Raw genomic sequence first — 26,742 nt, forward strand, 5'->3', positions numbered from 1 at the left:
AAGCCAATTACTGCTATGTGCAACAACATAGATAAAATGTCACAGAAGTTGTGTTGACTAGTTGAGGTCAAACACAATATATTTCATACAGTATCATTCTGATTATATGAAGTTCAATAATGGGCAAATCTTATCTCTGGCAATAATGGTCAGAATAATGGTTACTCTAGGGTGAATATCAACTGGGCAAAGGGCAGGAAGGAATCTTTTTGTGTGCTGGAAAATTTCCCTCCCTTGATCTCAAAGGAGGTTATATGAGTGTATACCCAGATACAAAAATTCATTGTGTTGTACACGTACACACTTTATTATGCGTGTATATATGAGAAAAAAGTAAAAACTGTCTATAGCTGTCCTTTTAAAAGGTACTTCACCTTCTACCTACTGGCCCTCAGAATAGGGTGGTGTCTTCCTGCCTCTCACCCTGGAGAACTCTCTCCAAGGTCCTCAGCACTTGGAGAAATCAGGCTGGGTTTGCAGTCTGTACCCTTCTCCTGGAAACCCTGGTGGTGTAGTGGTTAAGTGCTACAGCTGCTAACCAAAGGGTGGGCAGTTCGAATCCGCCAGGCGCTCCTTAGAAACTCTATGGGGCAGTCTTGCTCTGTCCCATAGGGTCACTATGAGTGGGAATCGACTCGATGGCAGTGCGTTTGGTTTTTGGTTTGGTTACCCTGCTCCTAGGGAAAGACACTTCATATGCAAACCATGAAATAGAAGCCAACCTATAGACTTCAACAATTCTAAAGATGGGGAAGTATTTACGAGGAGCAAATTATTTCTCTACAGGACATGGTAAAATTTTTTCAAACGTCCAAACATGAAAATACTTTCTCTGTTCCCGAAGTGTATCTTTGAATACTGAAATCCGCATTTCAGTTTATATATGCATTTAAGAAAACCTAGGGTTTTCTCTACAGAGGAAATAAGGAGAGCCGTGACCAGAGCCCAAATACAAGAGGGAACCCCGGAACCCCGCCTTCAAAAGTCACAGCCCTCTAGCTTCGCGCGCGGAACCCCTCCCCTTGGGTACCTCGCGTCCCAGAAACCGGAAGCGGAAGCGTGCGTCTTCGGGTCGGAAGTCCGTCCACTCCCGCATGAGGTAGGTTTTGCGTGTGTTGCAGGTCGGCCTGGTCCCGTACCGGGTGGTTCCGCGGGCTCATGGCCCGGAGTCTCAGGGCTTTCCTCCCGCTCTGTTGCGCACTCCTGGTCTCTCCGCGCTCACAGAGCCTGGAGATTTCCTTGTAGCCGGGGGAGCTGCCGCTTAGCCGCTTCCCCCGAGATTCCGGCTCACCGCGCGGCTACGGCTTTGTGGACGGCGAATAGGTGGGGTGGACCTGTGTCTCTTGGTGCATTTACAGGTAAAAATTGTGTGAATTTTCCCTAAGCTAAAGTGTGGTTCTTAGACCAAAGGCGTTAGCTTCACCTGGGAGTTTGTGAAAAACGCAGTCAGGGGCCTCAGGGATGCCCAGGGTAGTGAGTCTCAGTCTAAATGCCCACTCGCACCCACTTTAGTCTCCGCTCACCGTGTTCCCCTTTGTTCTCTCTCTTTTTTTTTTAATCGTTCCTCTTCGGCCTCATCTGCCACCACTCCCTGGCATACAGGCGCGCGAGAACATGCAAACACCCACGGACACACACTACAGTCAAGTATTGCTCATCAGGCACAATCACCCCTCGGCCCTTAGGATATTTGCCATTTATTGAGCTATTTCAAAAGATCTGGGCACTTTGCCAAGTCCTTCACATACTGCACCTCATTTTATTCACAAAACAACATTGTGGGATAGGGAGTATTTGCGACATTTAACAAAAGTAATGGTTTTGGAGAAATAAAGTAGCTTGCTTGTGGACAAATATCTAGTAGGTAGCAGTGTCTGAAATCAAATTGAAGTTTGTGCTTTCTTCACGGGGCATATTCTTGATCACAGTTTCCCAGCCTCAAATGGCTTTTTTTGTTGTCCGTGCTTCTTCAGGCAGGACTTTTGTTGAGTATTGCTGGTCATAACAAAAGTTAAGATGATGGTGAGAAAATACCCTCCCACCACCTTTAATGGTTATAGGTATTAAAGACTGATAGAAGCATTAAGAAACGTGAGTTGGAACTAGTAGGTACATTTAGGATCATATTTATTCCATTCAGTGAGAGACATGTTTTGAGGAATTTCTTTGGCTGTAATGCAGAAATTTTCATCATGATTGTGTCAGAACAATATGGCCAGTCCTAGTTGGTCTGATGTAAAATAGGATGTTGCTGAACAAGCTTAATATAGGTGATGAGGGATTTATACACATCACAGACCCAGCGTGTGTGACCTGTGCTGGAACTGGTGCTGGTAATTGAACCACAATTTTTAAATTTTTTTTTATTGTACTTTAGGTGAAGGTTTACAGAACAAACTAGTTTTTCATTAAACAGTACACGTTTGACATTAACAACCCCATCACATGTCAGCACTCACCCTTCTCAACTTTGGGTTCCCTTCTACCAGCTTTCCTGTTCTCTCCTGTCTTCTAGTCCTTGCACCTGGGCTGGTTTGTCCTTTAGTCTTGTTTTGTTTTATGGGCCTGTCTGATCTTTGGCTAAGAGTGAACCTCAGGAGTGATGTCATTACTGAGCTAAAAGAAGGTCTGGGAGCCATACTCTTGGGGCTTCTCCAGCCTTTATTAGACCAGTAAGTCTGGTCTTTTTTTGTGAGTTAGAATTTTGTTCTACATCTTCCTTCAGCTCTGTCTGGGACCTTCTGTTATGATCCCTGTTAGAGCAGTCAGTGGTGGTAGCCGGGCACCATCTACTTGTACTGGACTCTGTCTGGTGGAGGCTGTGGTAGATGTGGTTTATTAGTCCTTTGGACTAATCTTCCCCTTGAACCACTATTTTTGCTACCAAAAGAACCATACTTCTTAAAAGCTTGAAGGCTTCCTGGAGCAAAAACCGTGCACATTCCCAACGTCAGAACTGTGAATATTAGAAATGAGGGTAAAATTGGCAGCATGCGCAATGAAACTAATGAAAATACTTCAGCACATCCTAGAGGGTCAGCCACACTACAGTTTCCCAGAAAGCACCTCGTTTTTTGTAGTAATTATTTTACAAAGTAAAACAGTCAAGTAGGGAGTCCCTGGGTGGTAGAAAGGTTAAGATTACTAGCTGAAAGTTTAGGGGTGGTCTACTACAGAAAGGTCACAGCTTTGAAAATCCTGTGGAGCAAATTTAAAGTGTCTAAATTTAAGTGTCCCGTTTGAGAAATCACTGGGAACTCAGTGCCATTAGTGTAATCTCCCCCTCTTTTTTTTTAACTTACTTAAAAAAATGTGGGTTTTTTTTGGTTATGTAAGCGGTTCCGTTTTGTTTCTTTTCCCGTCATATTAATAACAAGGAGACCCAGATCCAATTACCTTAAAAATTTCATTGTTTACACACAGCAGTTCCTCAAATGTGATTTTGTTTTTGTAGGTTGTTGTTGTCATTAGGTGCTGTCGAGTGGGTTCCGACTTATAGCGACCTTAGCCCTGTGCTATCCTCACAATTGTTGAGCATCTTCGTGTTTTTCACTGACCCTCTACTCTACCAAGCGTGATTTCCTTCTCCAGGGACTGATCCCTCCTGATAACATATCCAAAGTCTGTGAGACATAGTCTTACCATCCTTGCTTCTGAGGAGCGTTCTGGTTGTACTTGTTCCAAAACAGATTTGTTCTTTCTTTTGGCAGTCCATGGTATATTCAGCATTCTTCACCAACATCACAGTTCAAAGGTGTCAGTTCTTCTTTGATCTTCCTTATTCATCATCCAGTTTTGTCATGCGTATGAGGTGATTGGAAACACCATGGCTCGGGTCAGATGCGCCTTAACCTTTAAGGTGACATCTTTGCTTTTCAACATTTCAAAGAGGTCTTCTGCAGCAAATTTGCCCAATGCAGTGCACCTTGATTCCTTGTCTGCTGCCTGCATGGGTGTTGATTACGGGTGATGTCAGTGATACTATTTGATAATTTCTGCATTTGGTTGAATCACCTTTCTTGGGAATAGGCATAAAAATAGATCTAGTCGGTTGGCCAGGTAGCCGTCTTCCAAATTTCTTGGCATAGACAAGCGAGCACTTCCAGCGCTACATCCGTTTGTTGAAACATCTCAATTGGTATTTTGTCAATTCCTGGAGCGTTGTTTTTCGCCAGTGCCTTCAGTGCATTGGGCCTCTTCCTTCAGTACCATGGGTTCCTGATCATATGTTACCTCCTGAAATGGTTGAACATTGTCCAGTTCTTTTTGGTATAGTGACTCGGTGTATTTGTTCCATTCTTCTTTAGATGTGTCCTGTGTTGTTTAATATTTTCCCATAGAACCCTTTAGTCTTGCAACTTGAGGCTTGAATTTTTTCTTCAGTTCTTTCAGCTTGAGAAATGCTGAGCATGTTCTTTCCTTTTGGTTTTCTATGTCCATGTGTTTGCATATGTCATAATGCTTGACTTTGTCTTCTCGAGCTGCCCTTCGAAATCTTCTTTTCAGCTCTTTTACTTCATCATTTCTTCCTTTTGCTTTAGCTACCCAACGTTCAAGGCCAAGTTTCAGAGTCTCTTCTGACATCCATTTTGGTCTTTTCTTTGTTTCCTGTCTTTTTAATGACGTCTTGCTTTCTTCATGTATGATGTCCTTGATTTTATTCCACAACTCGCATGGTCTTTGGTCATTAGTGTTCAGTGTGTCAGATACGTTGTTGAGGTGGCCTCTAAATTCAGATGGGATGTACTCAAGGTTGCACTTTGGCTCTTGTGGACTTGTTTAGTTTTCTTTAGTTTCAACTTGAACTTGCATCTGAGCAATTGATGGTCTGGTCCACAGTCGGCCCCTGGCCTTGTTCTGACTGATGATATTGAGCTTTCCATTGTTTCTTTTCACAGATGTAGTTAGTTTGATTCCTGTGTATTCCATCTGGCGAGGTCCATTTGTACATTTGACGTTTATGTTTTTGAGAAAAGGTATTTGCCATGAAGAAATTGATGGTCTTGCAAAATTCTATCATTCGATCTCCGGCATCATTTCTATCACCAAGGCCATATTTTCCAACTACCCATCCTTCTTTTTTGTTTCTAACTTTTATATTCTAGTCGCTGGTAAATATCAATGCATCCTGATTGCATGTTCCATCAATTTCAGACTGCAGAAGTTGGTAAAAATCTTCAATTTCTTCATCTTTGGCCTTAGTAGTTGGTGCTTAAATTTGAGTAATAGTCATATTAACTGGTCTTCCTTGTAGGCCTATGGATATTATCCTGTCACTGACAGTGTTGTACTTCAGGTTGGATCTTGAAATGTTCTTTTTGATGATGAGTGCAATGCCATCTTCTTCAGGTTGTCATTCCTGGCATAGTAGACCATATGATCGTCTGATTCAGAACGCCCAATACCAGTCCATTTCAGCCCACTAATGCCTAGGATATTGATGTTTTCTAGGTTAGTACAACCTAAAGTGGCATTATATTGTTGAATACCCACCCTTCTCTCTAAATCCCTATAGTATCTAAATTTTTCCTCCTTTCACTTAACACATTCAGACCAAGAAACTAAATTTCTTTTTTTTTAATGGTGTCGTTTCATGCTATTTTGTGTGTATGCAGTAAAATATGTATAACAAACCTTTTCCTATTTCAGCCAGTTTTACATGTACAGTTCAGTAACATTGTTTTCACCATGTTATGCAGTCATCACCACTGTCAGTTTCCAAGTTTTTCCATCACTCTTAGCAAAAACTTGGTACCTGTTAAGCATCAACTGCCCGCCTTCTTATCTTCCCCTAGTAACCATTTGGTCTCTTTACATTTGCCTATTCTAGATATTTCAATTAAATGGGATCATACAATATTTATCTTTCTGTGTCTGACTTACTCATTTATCAATGTTTTCAAGGTTCATCCATGTCATAGCATTTACGAGAACTTCATTTACTTTTATGGCTGAATAATATTCCATGCATCTGTTGATGGACTTTTATTTATTTATTTTTTTCTACTTTTCGGCTGCTAGAAATAGTGTTACAGTGAATATTGGTGTAACAGTACCTGTTTGCATCCCTCCTTTCAAGCCTTTTGGGTATATACCTGTTGTTCTAGGTGCTGTCGAGGCAATTTTAGACTCACACAGCAACCCCATGTGACATAGGAGAACTGTGCCATAGATTTTTCTTGGCTGTGATCTTTACGGAAGCAGATTGCAGAGCCACTTGGTGGGTTTGAACCTCCAACCTTCTGGTTAGTGAAACAGGCTGCTCGGCAATATTGAAACCCCCAGTGATCACCCCCTCCCCCATCTCTTTGTCTTGCTAACCACAAGCTTGTTTTGAGCAGGAAGTCACAGCAGGTAGTGGCTCTGTCCACTGACTAGCGCTAGTTACACCTTGAAGCATGCACAGATTGAAATCACATCCTTCAGCTGACCCCCTCGCCCACCCCCAAATATAGGCATGGGAGGGCTAAAGGCAGAAAATTCTGGGTACCAAACCCAACCCCCTGACGCCATTGGAAACAAAAAGCTCCCCAGCCCCCTTAGTCAGCGAGCACGTGGCCTTAAGGTCACTAGACCCCATGCGCTCCTTGTATGCACGGACAATAAACTTAACCACTTTCTGTTTCCGTTGCAATGAGTGTCTGTCTGATTTCAGTCGGCTAATAAGACAGGACAAGAACCGGAGTGGCGTTCGGTTACAGTTAGCACCTGAGTGTTTAACTGTTTGAGCTGCCAACACTCCTAGAAATGGAAATATCTGGGCCATAGGGTAGTTGTGTATTTAACTTTTTGAAGAGTAGCCTGACTTTTCCACAGAGACTTCACCATTTGACGATCCCTCTAGCAATTTCTCCACATTTGCTCCAACCCTTGTTGTTTTCTGTTTCTCTGATAGTGGCCATCCTAATAGGGATGAGGTGGTATTTTGTGTGGTTTTATTTCCGTTTTGCTAACGATTTATGGTATGAGCATCTTTTATATGTTTATTGACTATTCGTATATCATGTTTGGTCTGTTTAAGTTTTTTGCCCATTTTAAAAATGTTATGTAGATTGTTGAATTCTTTGTATATCCTGGATACTAAACCCTTCTGAAATATGTGATTCCCAAACAAAAAATACGTGATTCCGAAATAAAACCTGCGAAAGCCAGAACTTGTGTTAGGCTCAATCTGTCAAAGAAGGAAAACTCAAATATTTTCCACTAAAATGAGTGATACAAAGTAGTTAGACTGCACCCTGTCTAAGGCAGAAAACTTACAAGACCCGGAAAAACAAGGCATTCTCGTGAAGTTCCAGCCCTCATGGGTTTCACTGTATTTTCTCCCACTTTTAGGTTTTCTCTTCACTTTGCTGACAAAGTCCTTTGATGCACAAGCTTTTTAATTTATCTATTTTGTTTTTTTATTGCTCATGCTTTTGATACCGTATCTAGAAGTCCATTGTTGGACAGTAGTGTGTGGAGAAAGTAAATGTTTTTACTGTTACAGGGTTGAAAGACAGAATGTTCAGGAATCTTTCTGTTTTCTCAAAAGCTTAGGAACTGGTAATGCCACGGTTTGAGAACAAAGGGAAAAAAAGGGAGGGGGAAAATGGTAATTGTGAAAGCAACAGGAAGACTACCAATCATGTATTACGGTGCTACAAATGAAAAAATTTTTAAAAAGCATAATAGAAGAGTTTATCTACACATAATTAAAAATGAATCAACCCTGATTAATTCATTGACAAAACTTGACAAATAGGTTCTTCCTTAAATTCACCCATGCTAATATCAAATAACAGTGTGTTTGTTGATCTACAGGGGACAGAGTTGCACAGGTAAAGCCACAACTTCAATAATGGGCCCCTGAGTCCGGAAGGAAGCCAAAAATCTCTCACCCCCTACTTAATCAACACTGTTTTCTCCTACCCTTCTTCCATTTCAGGTCCCAAGTGTGGTGCTGTGAGAACTAGTCCAGTCTAGGCAGCTGGAGACCTAGGGCGACCATCTCGCACATCTGTTAATCACGTGTACGGATTTCAGCTACTCTGACCGGAGTGTGGACCTAACATCATTCATCTGCTTCCAGGCTGTCCAGTGCTCTGCTTCCACTCCCATCCCTCTTATTGAAGTGACTTATTAGGCTTAGAGATGACATTCCCTTAGATGTCCAGAAGCTGGAGAAAGGAAATGGTGAGTTCTGGGGAGAACTGGGTTATTCTAACCGTAAATGGGTGAAGCTTGACATGAATTGTTTGGGGACCAGCTGTGTGTGGCGGAGCTGTGGTTTCTCAATGAAGGAAGAAAGGTGGCAGAGGAGGCCAAGGGACTGAGCCCTAGGAGGCATCCTAAGGCCCTGCTCTACTGTTGCTGGGCCCTTCCTGTGTACATATGTGGGTTTTCAAGAATTGGATGCCTGGGGTTACCTTCCTTATGGGACTCTCAGAACTGGCCCCATGGGGTGTTAACATCACCACCCTGGTCTTTGGTGCTCTGTGTTGAGTGACAGAGCCTCCTGACCAGAGCCTGAAGACGGTGCAGCTCTGGCTGTGGAGGCTGAGACCTAGCCCTCCAGCGCCATCCTTCTGCCACTCTCTTAACAGTTTTCTTGACTTCCCCCAGATACTGGAGCATTTTCTGTGCCGTTCTGAAACTGCAGCTCCACCTCTCACATTGTGTTATGGGTTAGAAAAAGGGGGAGAGAGTTTGTAGGTGAAGGTCCTGACTGTTTATGGGATCCTGTGTGGTGTTGGTGCTCTCCTGATGTCACCAAAGGTATGACATTGGGGAAAGTGAGTCCAGCTGGATCCTGTACAGGGTCTTCAGATCCATTTTTACCCCCAGTGAGGAATGCTTTTGCCTTGAGGCTTTCATGTATGTGGAAAACATGAATCCCCAGTCTAGGTCCTTGTCTTCCCACGTGTGCCTAGGGTCCCTGTAATTTTTGACTTTCTTCCGTAGCCTTGAATTAGAATCTAAAATTCAGTTGCTCTTGTTTTGCTAAGCTACTGCTGTCAAGTTAGTCTGACTGATACCAACCCTATGGAACGGGGTAGAACTGTCCCTCAGGGTTTCCAAAGCTGTAAATCTTTACGGTAACAGAGTACCACATCTTTCTCCCAAGGAGCAGCTGGTGGGTTCGAACTACTGACTTCTTGGTTAGCAACCAGGCACTTCAACTACTGTGCCACCAGGGCTCCTTTCTCTTTTGCTAGAGAAGTTCAACATATGAGATGTGTGTGTTTAAGCTTTTGGGTTTACAGTTTCCATTGGAAGAAAATTTCTGGATCATTTGGCGTGTTTCTACTGAGAGTTTTTTACTTTAATGGATATAAACTCAAACACTGAGGAATGCCTATTTTAACATGTAAAAGTAAAAGTTACTCCAAAGCTTAGTTAAATCTTGGGAAGGTTCTTAAACATTCCTATTACATTTAACAAGTCATGCCAGAGCCCCTAATGTGTTAAATATTTTAGCCATTTTAAAGAAATATTTTCCCGGCTGAGATAAAATGGGTGTACAGACTCTGATATCCCTGACTGCTGTGTTTTGAAAGAGCTCTAATTTATACATTGTGATTTGTACGAGTGTATTCGACCGTTTAATAACAGTTGGGTCCCAGATGATTAAGGTTTAAATGGTTTTATTATTGTTCTTACTGTGTGTTATCGAGTTGATTCCAGCTCATAGTGACCCTGTAGCACAAAGTAGAACTGCTGCATAGCGTTTCCAATGCGGTGATCTGGAAGCAGACTGCCACATCTTTTTCCCATGGAGCAGCTTGTGGGTTCAAACGAGAATTCCAAGTAAAAGCACTTAATATCTCATTTGACTTTTATCATATAAAAGTACGATACATATAGCTTAATGAAATTATTTTTTTCCAATAGATACAATACCTTCAAAGTTTGAAACTCACTGTGAGCTTTAAGAGTGTATTTTATGAAGACTTGTTCCTAGTTTTGTCCACATCCAGCCCACCCCTCTTCCCCCAGCTTCCTTTCAGTAACCAGCTTTATTACTTCCTGAAGTGCCTTGCCAGTGTTTATGTAGAAGCAAGCAAATAGAAATAGAAACTTTTTATTTCGCCTAGTTGGTTACACAAAAGATAGTATGGAATTTATACTTAACTTTTTGATGAACAAATTATCCTGGTGATCTTTTCATAGCAATATATAGAGAGCTTAAAACTAAATTCTTATAAAACTCCAGGATACTACATACGATTGATCTTAGTTTTTTTGTTTCTTTGGTTGGTTGGAGCCCGTAGGGGGTTCAAACTCCCAGCCTTTTGAGTGGCAGTCTAGTGCTTAACCGTTCTCACCACCCCATTACGTTATTCATGAAAAAATTGTTGAATTGGCAAATGTTTTGTTACATATATATTTATTGCCATAAATGTACATTTTGCTTGTGGCCATTATTTTGCTTTTACAATGCTTATTTTAGTGAATACGAATGTAAATTTCTAAGATCTGGGCATCAACAGTTTGTGTATAGAAGCCCTTCTGAACTAAGATAAGTAAAATTAAAATGAAGGGGTTTTCACATGACTTTATAAAATTGATATATGAAAATTGCATTTCTTTTCTGTTTTAAATAATGCTTTAAACTTTCTGTTGTGCACTGTATCATAAACAAGGAGTGGGTAAACTCCTGTATAACTTAAATGGTAATCTGAGTCGCTGATAATAAATAGACCTTGATCAGTTTTTATGGCCTCCCAGTGTGTCTTCTATGGGCTCCTCAGAGGACAGGCCTGGTGATTTGCCTCCAGAGTCACAGTCTTGAAAACTCTGCGGAGCAGTTCTGCTGTGCGCACACAGGGTCACCATGAATCGTAATTGACTTGACAAACTCAAGAACAACAACAATATAGTGACATTGATTATGTGTATCTGTTGTGCAGCTGTTTTCAATATCTTCTGAATTTATTCTTCCGCCAGCAACAGAAACTCAGTATTCCCTGCACAGTGAACCCCCTTTTCTCCCTCATCCCCATCACTGGTAACCACTAATAAGTTTGGTCAGGATTTCATATAAGTGGAATCATACAGTATTTGTCCTTTTGTGACTGAATTATTTCACTTAGCATAATGTTTTCAGAGTTCATCTGCGTTCTAGCATCTGTCAGGACTTCATTTCTCTGTATAGCTAAGCTGTATTCCATTGTGTAGATGTACTATATTTTGTTCATCCATTCATCTGTTGATGGTGTTACCCGATTAGGGTCCGTGCCCTGGAGCAGTCAAGCCAATGAAACATGCTCCAAGCCAGAAAGAGTGAGAAAGTTTATTAAGGAGATGCATGCATCACCTCACCGGGGACCCGGCAGCAACACAGGCTGTCTCTATGGAGTCCCAAAGAGCAGTTTTGCATTAGACCTTATATAGAATCTTACAAACGATACAGGTGTCTTTGTAGTCCCCTGCCAGACATTTCTTTGTTAGGCTAAAGATATATGTATCTGATACCTGGGCTCCAACTTTCCTGTGGGGTTTGTATGCCACAGGTAGTCCGGACGGACCAAAAGGTTATTTGCATCAGTTTAGAACAAAGTCATTAACATTTGGTCAAAACAAAGTCATGAACACAGGTATGTGAAGGAGGCAGGCAGAGAAAGAATAACTTACAGGTTTATCATGGCCTTAGTTATGTTAAGCTCTCAGTTGCCCATTTTGAAACCGGAGAAAACATGCTGAGGAGTATTGGGGTCACAATGGGTATTCAGGTTGTTTCCATAATTTGCCTATTGTGAATAGTGCTGCAGTGAATATTGGTGTACTGATTCCTGTTTGATTTTCTACTTTTAATTCTTTGGGGATTTGCCTAGGAGTGCGATGGCTGGGCCATACCATAGTTCCGTAGTCAATTTTTTAAGGAACTGCCAAACTTTTCCACAATGCCTGTACAATTTTGCTTTCCCATGAGCAATGGACGATAGTTTTAGTTTCTCCACATCCTTCCCCTTCCTTTTTGAAGGATAATTTTGCTGGATACAGAATTCTGGTTTAGTTATTTTTTCACCCCTCTCAACACTAAATATTTCATTCTACTTTCTCCTTGCTTGTTTTCTTAATATAAGTTTGATATAATTCTTAACCATGCTGTTCAGTAGGAAGATGATTTTTCCCCCCTCTGGCTTCTTTCAGTATTTTCTATTTGATATACAGTTTGCATATGGTATCACTAGTTGTAGTGTTTTGATATTTATCCTGCTTGGTGTTCCCTGAACTTCCTGGTCTTTGGTTTGGTGCTTGTCATTCATTATCTAAATTTCCCACTCATTATTACCTCAAATATTTCTTCTGTTTGTTTCTACTGTCTTTCTTTTCTGGTATTCTCAGTACATAGGTGGCCCATCTTTAGTAATTGTCCCACGCTTCTTGGATATTCTGTTCCTTTTTTTTTTCATTGTTTTTTCTCTTTGCATTTCAACTTTAAGAGTTTCTATTACATATCTTCAAGCTCACGGATCTTTCCTAGGCCGTGTCCTGTCCTTTGATGAGCTCATTAAAGGCATTCTTCTTTTCTGTTACAGTGTTTTTTGATTTCTAGCATTTCCTTTGGTTCGTTTGTTACAGGTTCCATCTCTCTGCTTACCTTACCCCTGGCATATTTATTATAGTTATTTGGGATTTTTGGTCTGATAATTCCAAAATCTGTGCCATATCTTAGACTGATTTTCATATTTGCTCTGTCTCTTCAAGCTGTATTTTTGATTTTAGTGTGCCCAGTAGCTTTTTGTTGGCAGTTGGAGATTAAGTACTAAGTAAAAGGGAATGAGGTAAATAAATAGGCTTTAGTGTGAGGTTTTATCTTTTTCTGGCTAGAAGTTAGCTTGTGTTTGCTGTAGGTGTCATTGCTCTGATCTTGTTTTTTCATCCCTGTCATGTCTGGGTTTCATAGAAACTTCTTAAATCAGATCTGAGAGTTGGGAGTTCTTTCTCCTGCAATCTTGTTATTATATAAGAGCCCAATTGATGTAGTGGTGAAGTGTGGACAAAGGGAAAGCCTGGTGAAGCCCAATGATTAAATCTCAGTCTTTTAGTGAGCCTGTGCCCCTGGGCAGTGACAGGCCATGTGCTTTTCTGCTTTGGCTCCACCCACTTTGGTGAGACAGGAACCCTAGATGGGTCTAGAGTTGGGTTTTTCACTACTGTAGATCAGTTAGACTTTAGTTAAATATGTTTCTTTGAGGGCAGGCCTTATCAGAGAGAACAGAATCCTCTGGGAAATTTTAGAAATGACTGGTTTTCCTCTTCCCCCCCACTGGAAGGAAACACAAGGAGATTTTTCTCTGATGGTCACACTGAGGAACTGATAGGGTTGCTTCAGGTAGAACTCAAAAGACTGTGTGGGTCCCCCTACCATTGGGCCTCCCTGGCATTTTTGACCCTGAAGTTTGTCAACATTGAGCCTCCAGCAATTCATTAATTGCATTAAGTTTTCCTACGCTGATACTGATCCTAGAGGTAGTTTCTGCTCCTAGGTGCTCTGGTATGAGTCTCTGTAGCTACTTGTGTGTTCCTTCAGTTTTGCTGCAGCAATTTACCTTGTGACCTCAATTTTCTGAGTTCTTTATGTTCATATATTTTCTTTTGAGGATGGTGGTGATACTTCCAAGCTCCTTGTATATATCAGACCAGAAACTGAAAGTCTTCATTTGTGTTTTGTGTCATTACTATGATCTTTATTTTCATATTACTTTCTTCATACTATTCATTTATGCTGCCTTTTTTTTTTTTTTTTCCAGTTTCCCAAATTTATGTGTTTAGCCTACTGCTAATGACTTTTTCTTTTCAGGGTATAAGCAATGTATCTTCCTTTTCCTGGGCATTAAGGTCAGTTGAGCCATTTGACTCCTGTCCCTCTACGTTGGGACTTGTTGACATCAACGAGCATGTGAAAAATGTATATGAGCGTTTGAAAAAATCATCATGGTCTGTTTCCAAGTTTTTAGAATGGAAAATGTGATCATTTTTACTTTACCAACCCAGGTTTCACTAGAGAATGTTTTCTAAAACAGTAATTTTGCCCCTTGCATTGACTTACTAAAGATAAATATGCTTGTGTTACTTGCAGCTTATCCCCTATTGTGCTGCATTTTCTGTAGAATGTATCCCACTTGATATCATGTGTATGTATATATATGCATATATATTTATACACATATTTATTTATTGTCCACATTGAAAGAACTTAACAATTCATGCTCATCCAGATACTTGTTTCGTTCACTGCTTTGAGAACGTGAAGTAGGCGCTGTCAGTGTTACCTAAATTAATTTTAATAAATGAAAGTAGCACAGTTAAGAGCCTGAAGGGAAGAGGTCTTGTTTGAGACATAGGGATTTGCCAGAAGTAGCTCTGGGTTGTGTGATTGAACAGCATGTTTCATTTGTCTCCTCCTGCTAGTGTCCAGCAGGGCTGTAGATCGTCCATGGTGTTATTGGAGAATAACAACAAAGCTGTATGCATATGAACAGAAATGCAGTTGTCAGGAATTTAGATTTCAAAAACAAATTGATCTGCATTCTGACCCTGGCTCAGCACCGTTCCACGTAGGCAACGTTGAGCATGTGATTGATTGATTGTCTCTAACTTTACTAAGCTATGAAGTGTTTTAAATAATATCTGCTTAGAACGAGATGGAGGTCTGCAGGCTGCGGAAAATTCCACTGCCTGGAGCAGCTTGCTTAGCTTGTCCCACAGCTTTGCATAAGAATTGTTTCCTTTGCTTGCCCCCGCCCCCCTTTGCATTAGACTCCTGTTTCCTTTGCTTGATTCACCCCTGCAGCTTTGCATTAGAATCTTGTTTCCTTTGCCTAGCATGCCTCCTAACTTTACATTAAAATCCTGGTGATGCACGAAGTTATATGTAAACCCCATTACACCTGGGTAATATGATTAAGAATGTTGCTGATATAACTTCTAAACCCCTTAAAAGTGACCTTTCCCCTCACTCTCACTGAGCAGTCTTGGTGGCAGCAGCTCTGACTATCTCCTTTTCCTTGTGCAGTGAAATAAAGATACCTTTCTGCTCTGTCACATCAGTCTCTCGTTTATTGGCCAATATGAGTCATGCTGAGCAGAACCTGGGGCTTCCATCTGTCAAGTAGGAGAGTCATGAGACATAAATGAGCTAGTGTGTTGAAAACTTTTTACAAAACTTCTCACAAATCGTAGTTGCTCAATACGTGGAACATTTTATAATTAATACAGTCATGTGTCACTTAACGACCACTATACATTCTGTGAAGTAGGACGTTATGTGATCGGGACATTGTGCAAAAACCATATTATATACGGGCAATCCCCGGGTTACAAACGTCCGACTTACGTATAACCTGTAGTTATGAAGCAACCCCCATAAAGCCTCTTATATTAAAAACTTGAATACATACAATGGTTGGTGATAAACGGGCTCTGCTTTGCGATGGGAGTCCTGGTAGCTCAGTGGTTAAGAGCTTGGCTCCTAACGAAAAGGTCAGCAGTTTGAATCCAGCATCCGCTCCTTGGAAACCCTGTGGGAGCATCCTGTTCCGTCCGATAGGATAACTATGAGTTGGAATCGACTCGACAGCAACAAGTTTGGTTTTTGTTTTTGGACTTTGCAGTGTGTATCAAAGCATTATTATCATCATCACTGTATTATTATGTTAAAGATGTTTGTGTATCTAGAAGTGTTTCTTTAATGTTTTTTTTATGCATAGAAAGGTTCATCATATACTGTATATTAAAACAAACATTTGACTAACTGACATTAGGTACAAACAGTACATGTGTTGCGTACAGAGAAGTTGCATACAGAAAGCTGTTGTGTTCACTATGTCCGGTTACATGTGCTATGTCCTGTTCTCCAATCAGGATTTCTGAACTCTCTCATAACTTTGTGGGACCACGGACATATATGTGGTTGAACGTTGTCTGAACGGACGTTATGTGGTGCATGACTGTATGTTGTATAATGAACGTTAGAGCTTTCGATGACTTAAAATATGTAACCTGGCCCACTGTAGTAGAGACTTTCGGATTTTGGCTCTTGCTCAAAGTTTGTTGTGACACCACAACAAGATTGACTAGAAATGACAGACAACTCACTTCACCACTTCCCTGACAAGAGGAGTCTTCTTCCTCTTATTCTAAAGCTGCTCTGTTTTAAAACCCAAAGTGTAGTTTAGCAGCCTTTTCTCTCCTCACTACTTGAGGAAGGTAATGGATTGGTGCTGTTACATTTCACAGAGGTCACTCGTATAGACCAGAGAATTCCATTGGTCCAGGTACAGGTAGTCATGGTTGTGTGCCTTCCAGGGTCTGCAAATGTGAGAGAATTTTGGAGTAGAGCCTGCATAGGGCTGGTGTGTAGTCTCTGTTTCCTAGGCTTCACGGGTAATTTAACAGGTAAATTGTCTGCACTTCCACTTAACAAAAATAATTTTTTGTTGTAAAAATTATAACAAAACATTTGCCAATTCAGCAGTGTTTACATGTATAATTTGGTCACATTAATTATGTTTATTGTGTGCAGTCACAACAAAATGGGAATTGTAACCTCTTCTCATTTAGCAAACATAAGAGCATGCTGTTCCTGTTTCTGCAGAGATAGTGGTTTTTGTCATAACATTAGACTGTGTTTGGCGAGGGCATATGAGTTTATGTTTGCTGAGGGGAGCAGTCACTAATGATTGGTGTATGGTTGCATCAGGTCTCAAAATTTGAGAATTGTGGGGTGATCTGGATTTTTATGTTTCCTGTCTCACCGAAGCTCTTTTTAACTTTTATTCCTTTTGTCTGTCTCTATGAAAGGGACGGGAGGATGACAGAACTAGTGAGTTTTTGAAAAATTGATGACTGATATGTAAAAATCCATAATTCTCCAAAAGAATATTCTTTTCTCAGCAGGTGGGTCTGTCACTGCCTGATCTAGAGTTCAAGAAAATATGACCAGCTCAGGGCCTTGGCTTGCCAGTTTGTGCTTCTTATGGCTGTAAGGGACAAAAGGAAAAACTGCCATTCTGCAGTGTTTCCTAGTGGTGAATACCTCATCCTGCCTTCATCCTGTGCTTTATCTTTTGTTGAGTGTTCTGGTGAGTCTTATGGAAGGAGGTGTAATTGTTTGTTCACAAGGAAGTGATGATCTGAATTAGAGCATTTCTCTAATTTCTGCTGTGTTTTCTAACTGTTATAGACCATAAAAAGAGAGGAATGAGACCATAATTGGTTGCAGTCAAACTGTGGAGACATTATATATTTCGGTGTTTTGGTAGCCTGTGAGACAGGATGCAATCAGTGAGAAAGTGAATGTAGTTAGTGAAGGGACGATCCTAAGTAGGCCCTGGTAGAACATAGAACCTTTTGTCAGATACCTATGAATTCTCAGTTCCCAAGGACTGTCAGCCTCACTCTTTGTTCTTATACACATTGTAGTATATGGTACTTTGCTGATCCAGAATGTGTGGGATTTTTAGGACTCAGTGGTCATTGAGGATGTGACCGTGGCCTTTAGCCAGGAAGAGTGGGCTTTGCTGGATCTTGTTCAGAGGAAACTCTACAGAGATGTGATGATGGAAACCTTCAGAAACCTAGCCACAATAGGTAAGAATGGCACCTTTCTTTCTTTCTTTATTCCTTTACTAACAAAAAATTTTACTTACTAACTTTGCTCCGGTATTTGGGTTGAGGAATGGGAATAAATTATTAAGTAAAATAGACATGATCCCTTGGTCTTTGGCACTCATATATCCTGCCTTCCTCATGAACATAAAGCTCTATGCATTAAAGTGAATTTTCATTTCTCTTGTGATTAAAATCTCTGAGACTTTTTAAATGTTGTCAGTGTAAGCGTTGGCCTCATCAGTCATGTTGGTACTGAGATTTGTGGTTTGGGACCTTTTAGAGCATTTTACTGTGTTTATTACAAGTTTGATGTGATTATTTGCTGCAAATAAACTCACACTGTCCATCTTCAGAGACCCTGAAGAGCTAAGTATTGACTCAGTGTCAGGGAAATAGTCATTCCTCTGTAGCGTCTTCCCTGATGATATGTATTTCTCCATGAGCACGATGTCAGCTATACCCATTTGTTTTCCCAGAGAAGCAAGAGAAAGACCTGAGGACAGTGGAGATAGGGCTCATCCAGGGCCATTGTGTTGGGGAGCACCAGGAAAGCAAGAATTTTTTAAGAACCAGCCCTTTATGGAGGAAACCACATTTGAATCAGTCAGCTGGAAAAAGTCTCTTTTGGGTTAAGGACAGAAAATCACAGATACCTGAGCTTACTTTTGGCAATAGCAGTCGTCTCATACCTGTGGTCATGGAGACCCTTTTTGTCTTTTAATGTATTGTGTCTAATATCTTTCTTCTGAGCTCTCCTCATTACACCTATTTATGTCACCATCACTGTAAATCCTCACGGAAGTATTTCCTAGTAAGTTGCTTTTTAACCATTGCCAAAGTGCTAAATCAGTGAAATGTGGTTAAGTCTTTCATTGTTCAAGCCTTTTTTCCCCTAATAATTCCATTCCTTTCTGTTCCATATTGTGAACCTCAACTTGAATTTATTGGGTCAGTCTCTCAAAACCTTAATGATGGAAAAAAGTTATCCAGTGAACATATAATGGTGCGATTCATGAAGAATAGCAGCTGGTCGTACACGTTAGGAGAAATCTTCGAATGGCCTGGCAATAAAAATCAACATAAAAAGCAGGGGAGACATTTGAGGTGAGTGTCATAGAAAAAAGAGAAAACAGTGCCTTAGGAAAAAGTCCTATGGTGTTATGGCCTTAAAATACACACATATGTATTTATGTTTATATAGGATTGCTATGAGTTAGAATCGACTTAATAGCAATGGATTTATTCTAATATATAGATAGGTATTTTTTTTTATATATAAACCTCGCTGTAAAATTGTCTTCAGAGAATGTTCACAATACAGTATTTTTATGAATGTGAGTCAGATATCGAGTATTTGAGATGTGTTTCACTTGGACACAATTGTCAGAAAACCTTATGTTTCAGAAAAACCATGATAGTAATGGTAGTATTTCTGCTGGATCATGGAACCTGTGATACATGAGACAAGTCAGGGCAAAAACCATGCATATTCACTGGGATTAGTAATGGTGAAATGGGAACAAATTTATTTTTAACATGTTGCCTATTTTTAACAGAAGTCATACAGTAGAGAACCTCTGCGAAAGCAATGAAGACAATCAGTGTGGGAAAACCTTAAGCAGAATTCCAGATCTTACTGTGATAAAAAGAAATCCTCCAGAAGTAAATGCTTTTGAATGCTCTGAGTGTAGAAAAGCCTTCATGGATCACTCATCACAAAAATATCATACCAGATCTCACACAGGATGCAATACCTACCAGTGTAAGGATTGTGAAGAAGCCTACAGTTGTCCCTCTCACCTAACCACTCCTGTGAGAACTCTTAATGGAAAGAAACGGCATAAATGTAAGATATGTGGGAAGGACTTCACTTGTGTCTCAGCTCTTAAGAATCCTGTGACAACACTCACTGGTGAGAAATGTTTTGAATGTAACAAATGTGGGAAAGCACTCTGTAGTTTCTCATCCTTTTGGACACACGTGAGAGATCATAAACATGTATATAAAGAATGTTGTAAAACCTATAGCTGTCTTTCATCCCTCATATTACGTAAGAAATTTCATAACAGAAATAAGCCTTATGAATGTAAGGAATGTGGGAAAGCCTTTAGTGAGGCCTTATCTCTCACTCAGCATATAAGAACTCATAGTGGAGAGAGACCTTATGAGTGTAAGCAATGTGGGAAAGCCTTTAGTTGTTCATCAGCCCTTACTACACATACAAGAACTCACAGTGGAGAGAGGCCTTATAAATGTAAGGAATGTGGGAAAGCATTTAGTCAGGCTTCATCTCTCACTCAACATATAAGAACTCACAGTGGAGCGAGGCCTTATGAATGTAAGGAATGTGGGAAAACCTTTAGGTATTCCTCACACCTCACTAAACATATAAGAACTCACAGTGGTGAAAGGCCTTATGAATGTAAGGAATGCGGGAGAGCATTTAGTCAGGCTTCATCTCTCATGCAACATATAAGAACTCACAGTGGAGCGAGGCCTTATGAATGTAAGGAATGTGGGAAAACCTTTAGGTATTCCTCACACCTCACTAAACATATAAGAACTCACAGTGGAGAAAGGCCTTATGAATGTAAGGAATGCGGGAAAGCATTTACTCAGGCTTCATCTCTCAGTCAACATACAAGAATTCACAGTGGAGTGAGGCCTTATGAATGTAAGGAATGTGGGAAAACCTTTAGGTATTCCTCACACCTCACTAAACATATAAGAACTCACAGTGGAGAGAGGCCTTATGAATGTAAGGAATGTGGGAAAGCCTTTAGCTGTTCCTCACACCTCACTCAACATATAAGGACTCACAGTGGAGAGAGGCCTTATGAATGTAAGGAATGTGGGAAAGCCTTTAGTTGTTCCTCAAACCTCACTTCACATATCAAATCTCACAGTGGAGAGAGGCCTTATGAATGTAAGCAATGTGGGAAAGCCTTTAGTTATTCCTCAGTCTTAACTAGGCATAAAAGAACTCACAGTGGAGAGAAACCTTATGAATGTAAGGAGTGTGGGAAAACCTTTAGTTGTTCCTATTCTCTCTCTGAACACATAAGAACTCATAATGGAGAGAGGTCCTATGAGTGTAAGCAATGCGGGAAAACCTTTAGTTGTTCCTCAGCCCTTACTACACATATAAGAACTCACAGTGGAGAGAGGCCTTGTGAGTGCAAGAAATGTGGGAAGACCTTTAGTTGTTCCTATTCCCTCTCTGAACACCTAAAAACTCACAGTGGTGAGAGGCCTTATGAATGTAAGCAATGTGGGAAAGCCTTTAGTTGTTCCTCAGCCCTCACTACACATACAAGAACTCACAGTGGCGAGAGGCCTTATGAATGTAAGTAATGTGGGAAAGCCTTTAGTCAGCTCGCACACCTCAGTGCACATATAAGGAATCACAGTGGAGAGAGGCCTTATGAATGTAAGCAAAGTGGGAAAGCCTTTAGTTCCTCAGCTCTCATTACACATATAAGAACTAACAGTGAAGAGAGGCCTTATGAACGTAAGGAATGTGGGAAAACGTTTAGGTGTTCTTCGCACCTTACTACATGTGATAAAGTTCACAGTGGAGAGGCTTTATGAGTGTAAGGGGTGTAGGAAAGCCTTTAGTTGTTCCTCACACCTCATTTGACATGTATGAACTGAGAGTGGAGAGACTAGTCTGTCTCAACAATGGAGTGTTTTATCCTTAATGCTATAATTTCAAATAGCAATTTGCTGAAAGTCTGCGATTGAAGAAAAAAGTCTCTTGGTAAGTAAGAAAGCTGTACTGAAAGTAGGGGTTGTTAGAACTACTTTGTGCATTTGGGAATAATGATAGTTTCATTGTAACTGTAGAGCTGTACTCAGTATTTGTTACTTCTTTAAAGTATTTGGCCATGGCAAGTAAGGCTGCAGGGAATGGCCTTGAGCAAATGTGGCTTTGTATTTTTTAATGCTTTTATTGATGTTACTTTGCATGCATTTAAATACACTGATCTTGTATTTAAGAGTGTTTTGTTTTCATATGTAAATGCATTTTCTTGCATTCTTTCATATTGTAAAGTTAACTGTCTTACCCTTTATAGTTAATAAGTTTCTATTAGGATGATACTTTGAGACTTTGGAAATATTCTGATTTTCTTTGTATTTTTGCCTACTAATTTTTTTTTTTTTAATAATTTTTATTTTGCATTAAATGAAAGTTTACAAATCAAGTCAGGCTCTCATATATAAACTTATATACACCTTATCGGAATCGACTCGACGACCCTGGGTACTACATACTCCCGTTTACTCACCCCCTAATGAGTGAGCCCGCTCCCTCCTTCAAGTCTCTCCTTTCATGACTGTTTTGCGAGTTTCTAACCCTCTCTACCCTCCCATCTCCTCTCCAGACAGGAGATGCCGACATGGTCTCAAGTGTCCACCTGATACAAGAAGCTCACTCCTCATCAGCAACTCTCCCCAACCCATTGTCCAGTCCATTCCATGTCCGATGAGTTGTCTTCGGGAATGGTTTCTATCCTGGGTCAACAGAAGGTTTGGGGACCATGACCACTGGGATTCTTCTAGTCTCAGTCAGACCATTAAGTCTGGTCTTTTTATGAGAATTTGGGGTCTGCATCCTACTGTTCTCCTGCTCCCTCAGAGGTTCTCTGTTGTGCTCCCTTTCAGGGCGGTCATCGGTTGTGGCCGGGCACCATCTAGTTCTTCTGGTCTCAGGATAATGTAAGTCTCTAGTTCATGTGACCCTTTCTGTCTCTTGGGCTCATAATTATCTTGTGACTTTGGTGTTCTTCATTCTCCTTTGATCTGGGTGGGTTGAGACCAATTAATGCATCTTAGATGGCCGCTTGTTAGCATTTAAGACCCCAGACGCCACACTTCAAAGTGGGATGCAGAATGTTTTCTTAATAGAATTTATTTTGCCAATTGACTTAGATGTCCCCTTAAGCCATAGTCCTCAAAACCCCACCCTTGCTCCGCTGACCTTCGAAGCATTCAGTGTATCCCAGAAACTTCTTTGCTTTTGGTCCAGTCCAGTTGAGCTGACCTTCCCTGTATTGAGTATCGTCCTTCCCTTTACCTAAAGTAGTTCTTATCTACTAACTAATCAGTAAATAAACCTCTCCCACCCTCCCTCCCTTCCCCCTCTCATAACCACAAAAGAACGTGTTCTTCTCAGTTTATACTATTTCTCAAGATCTTATAATAGTGGTCTTATACAGTATTTGTCCTTTTGCATCTGACTAATTTCACTCAGCATAATGCCTTCCAGGTTCCTCCATGTTATGAAATGTTTCACAAATTCATCACTGTTCTTTATTGATGCGTAGTATTCCATTGTGTGAATATACCGTAATTTATCCATTCATCCATTGATGGGCACCTTGGTTGCTTCCAGCTTTTTGCTATTGTAAACAGTGCTGCAGTAAACATGGGTGTGCATGTATCTGTTGGTGTAAGGCTCTTATTTCTCTAGGATATATTCCGAGGAGTGGGATTTCTGGGTGGTATGGTAGTTCTATTTGTAACTTTTTAAGGAAACGCCAGATATATTTCCAAAGTGGTTGTACCATTTTACATTCCCACCAGCAGCGTACAAGAGTTCCAATCTCTCCGCAGACTCTCCAACATTTATTATTTTGTGTTTTTTGGATTAATGCCAGCCTTGTTGGAGTGAGATGGAATCTCATTGTTTTAATTTTCATTTCTCTAATGGCTAATGATTGAGAGCATTTTCTCATGTTATCTGTTAGCTGCCTGAATATCTTCTTTAGTGAAGTGCATGTTCATATCCTTTGCCCAATTTTAATTGGGTTGTTTGTCTTTTTGTGGTTGAGTTTTAACAGAATCATATAGATTTTAGAGATCAGGCGCTGGTCGGAGATGTCATAGGTGTTTTTTTTATTCTTTTGGTGAAGTCTTTAGATGAGCATAGGTGTTTGATTTTTAGGAGCTCCCAGTTACCTGGTTTCTCTTCATCATTTTTAGAAATGTTTTGTGTTCTGTTTATGCCTTGTATTAGGGCTCCTAAGGTTGTCCCTATTTTTTCTTCCATGATCTTTATCGTTTTAGTCTTTATGTTTAGGTCTTTGATCCACTTGGAGTTAGTTTTTGTGCATGGTGTGAGGTATGGGTCCTGTTTCATTTTTTTGCAAATGGATATCCAGTTATGCCAGCACCATTCGTTAAAAAGACTGTCTTCTCCCCAGTTAACTGACACTGGGCCTTTGTCAAATATCAGCTGATCATATGTGGATGCATTTATATGTGGGTTCTCAATTCTGCTCCATTGATCTATGTGCCTGTTGTTGTCCCAGTACCAGGCTGTTTTGACTACTGTGGCTGTATAATATGTTCTAAAATCAGGTAGAGTGAGGCCTTCCACTTTCTTCTTCTTTTTCAGTAATGCTTTACTTATCCGGGGCTTCTTTTCCTTCCCTAGGAAGTTGGTGATTTGTTTTTCCATCACATTAAAAAATGTCATTGGGATTTGGATCGGAAGTACATTGTATATATAGATGGCTTTTGGTAGACTAGACCTTTTTAGTATGTTAAGTCTTCCTATCCATGAGCAAGGTATGTTTTTCCACTTATGTAGGTCCCTTTTAGTTCCTTGCACTAGTACTTTGTAGTTTTCTTTGTATCGGTCTTTTACATCTTTGGTAAGATTTATTCCCAAGTATTTTATCTTCTTGGGTGCTACTGTGAATGGTATTGATTTGGTGATTTCCGCTTCGATGTTCTTTTTGTTGATGTAGAGGAATCCAAGTGATTTTTGTATGTTTATCTCGTAACCTGAAACTCTGCCGAACTCTTCTATTTAGTTTCAGTAGTTTTCTAGAGGATTCCTTAGGGTTTTTTGTGTATAAGATCATGTCATCTGCAAATAGAGAGAATTTTACTTCTTCCTTGCCAATCTGGATGCACTTTATTTCTTTGTCTTCCCTAATTGCTCTGGCTAGGACCTCTAGAACAATATTGAATAAGAGCAGTGATAAAGGGCATCCATGTCTAGTTCCCGTTCTCAAGGGAAATGCGTTCAGGCTCTCTCCATTTAGAATGATGTTGGCGGTTGGCTTTGTATAGATGCCCTTTATTATGTTGAAGAATTTTCCTTCCATTCCTATTTTGCTGAGAGTTTTTATCATGAATGGGTGTTGGACTTTGTCAAATGCCTTTTCTGTATCAATTGATAAGATCATGTGGTTTTTGTCTTTTGTTTTACATTAATGCTTTTTCTAATATCAAACCAACCTTGCATACCTGGTATAAATCCCACTTCGTCATGGTGGATTATTTTTTTGATAGGTTGTTGAATTCTACTGGTTAGAATTTTGTTAAGGATTTTTGCATCTATGTTCATGAGGAATATAGGTTTGTAATTTTCTTTTTTCGTGGTGTCTTTACCTGCTTTTGGTGTCAGGGATATGGTGGCTTCATAGAATGAGTTAGGTAGTATTCTGTCATTTTCTATGCTTTGAAATACCTTTGGTAGTAGTGGTGTTAACTGTTCTCTGAAAGTTTGGCAGAACTCTGCAGTGAAGGCATCCGGGCCAGGGCTTTTTTTTGTTGGGAGTTTTTCGATTACCTTTTCAATCTCTTTTTTTGTTATGGGTCTATTTAGTTCTTCTGCTTCTGATTGTGTTAGTTTCGGTAGGTAGTGTTTTTCTAGGAATTCATCCATTTCTTCTAGGTTTGCAAATTTGTTAGAGTACAGTTTTTCATAATAATCTGATATGAGTCTTTTAATTTCACTTGGGTCTGTTGTGATATGGCCCATCTCATTTCTTATTTGGGTTATTTGTTTCCTTTCCTGATTTTCTTTAGTCAGTCTGGCCAATGGTTTATCAATTTTGTTAATTTTTCAAAGAACCAGCTTTTGGCTTTGTTAATACTTTCAATTGTTTTTCTGTTCTCAAATTCATTTAGTTCAGCTCTAATTTTTATTATTTGTTTTCTTCTGGTGCCTGATGGATTCTTTTGTTGCTTGCTTTCTATTCAAGTTGTAGGGACAGTTCTCTGATTTTGGCTCTTCTTTATGTATATGTGTATTTATCGATATAAATTGACCTCTGAGCACTGCTTTTGCTGTGTCCCAGAGGTTTTGATAGAAGTATTTTCATTCTCGTTGCATTTTATGAATTTCGTTATTCCCTCCTTAATGTCTTCTATAACCCAGTCTTTTTTCAGCAGGGTATTGTTCATTTTCCAAGTATTTGATTTCTTTTCCCTGATTTTTCTGTTATTGATTTCTACTTTCATGGTCTTGTGGTCTGAGAAGATGCTTTGTAATATTTCGATGTTTTGGATTCTGCAAAGCTTTGTTTTATGACCTAATATATGATCTATTCTAGGGAATGTTCCATGTGCACTAGAAAAAAAAAGTATACTTTGTAGCTGTTGGGTGGAGTGTTCTGTATACGTCTGTGAGGCCAAGTTGGTTGATTGTAGCAATTAGGTCTTCCGTGTCTCTCTTGAGCTTCCTACTTAATCCTATCCTTCTCCGATAGTGGCGTGTTGAAGCCTCCTAGTATAATTGTGGAGATGTCTATCTCACTTTTCAGTTCTGTTAAAGTTTGTTTTATGTATCTTGTAGCCCTGCCATTGGGTGACATAAATATTTAATATGGTTATATCTTCCAGGTAAATTGTCCCATTAATCATTATGTAGTGTCCTTCTTTATCCTTTGTGGTGTATTTAACTTTGAAGTCTATTTTGTCAGAAATTAATATTGCCACTCCTGCTCTTTTATGATTGTTGTTTGCTTGATGTATTTTTTCCATCCTTTGAGTTTTTGTTTGTTTGTGTCTCTAAGTCTAAGGTGTGTCTCTTGTAGGCAGCATATAGACAGATCGTGTTTCTTTATCCAGTCTGAGACTCTGTCTCTTTATTGATGCATTTAGTCCATTTACATTCAGCATAATTATAGATAAGTATGAGTTGAGTGTTGTCATTTTGATGCCTTTTTATGTGTTTTGTTGACACTTTCATTTTTCCACTTTTTTGTGCTGAGACTTTTTCTTTGTAAATTGTGTGTTCCTCATTTTCATAGTAGTTGAATTTATGTTTGCTGAGTCGTTACGTTTTTCTTGGTTTTTATTTTGAATTATGGAATTGTTAGAGCTCTTTGTGGTTACCTTAAT

The 26,742-nt window shown here is 39.9% G+C and overlaps 2 protein-coding genes across 2 annotated transcripts in view; both read left to right on the plus strand.

The window, feature by feature from the left end:
• Positions 1-26,742, plus strand: part of RBP7 (retinol binding protein 7) — a 251,455-nt gene that overhangs the window by 30,920 nt on the left and 193,793 nt on the right.
• LOC126072545 (zinc finger protein 14-like) lies at positions 1,054-21,976 on the plus strand. The gene is given in 5 exon segments (XM_049877872.1): positions 1,054-1,099; positions 7,928-8,175; positions 17,454-17,580; positions 18,555-18,705; positions 19,158-21,976. Coding segments are annotated over 4 exon segments (2,340 nt in total). The 5' UTR covers positions 1,054-1,099; positions 7,928-8,148; the 3' UTR covers positions 21,193-21,976.

This window comes from Elephas maximus, chromosome 3, assembly GCF_024166365.1.
Source record: "Elephas maximus indicus isolate mEleMax1 chromosome 3, mEleMax1 primary haplotype, whole genome shotgun sequence".
In the NCBI taxonomy this organism is placed as follows: domain Eukaryota; kingdom Metazoa; phylum Chordata; class Mammalia; order Proboscidea; family Elephantidae; genus Elephas; species Elephas maximus.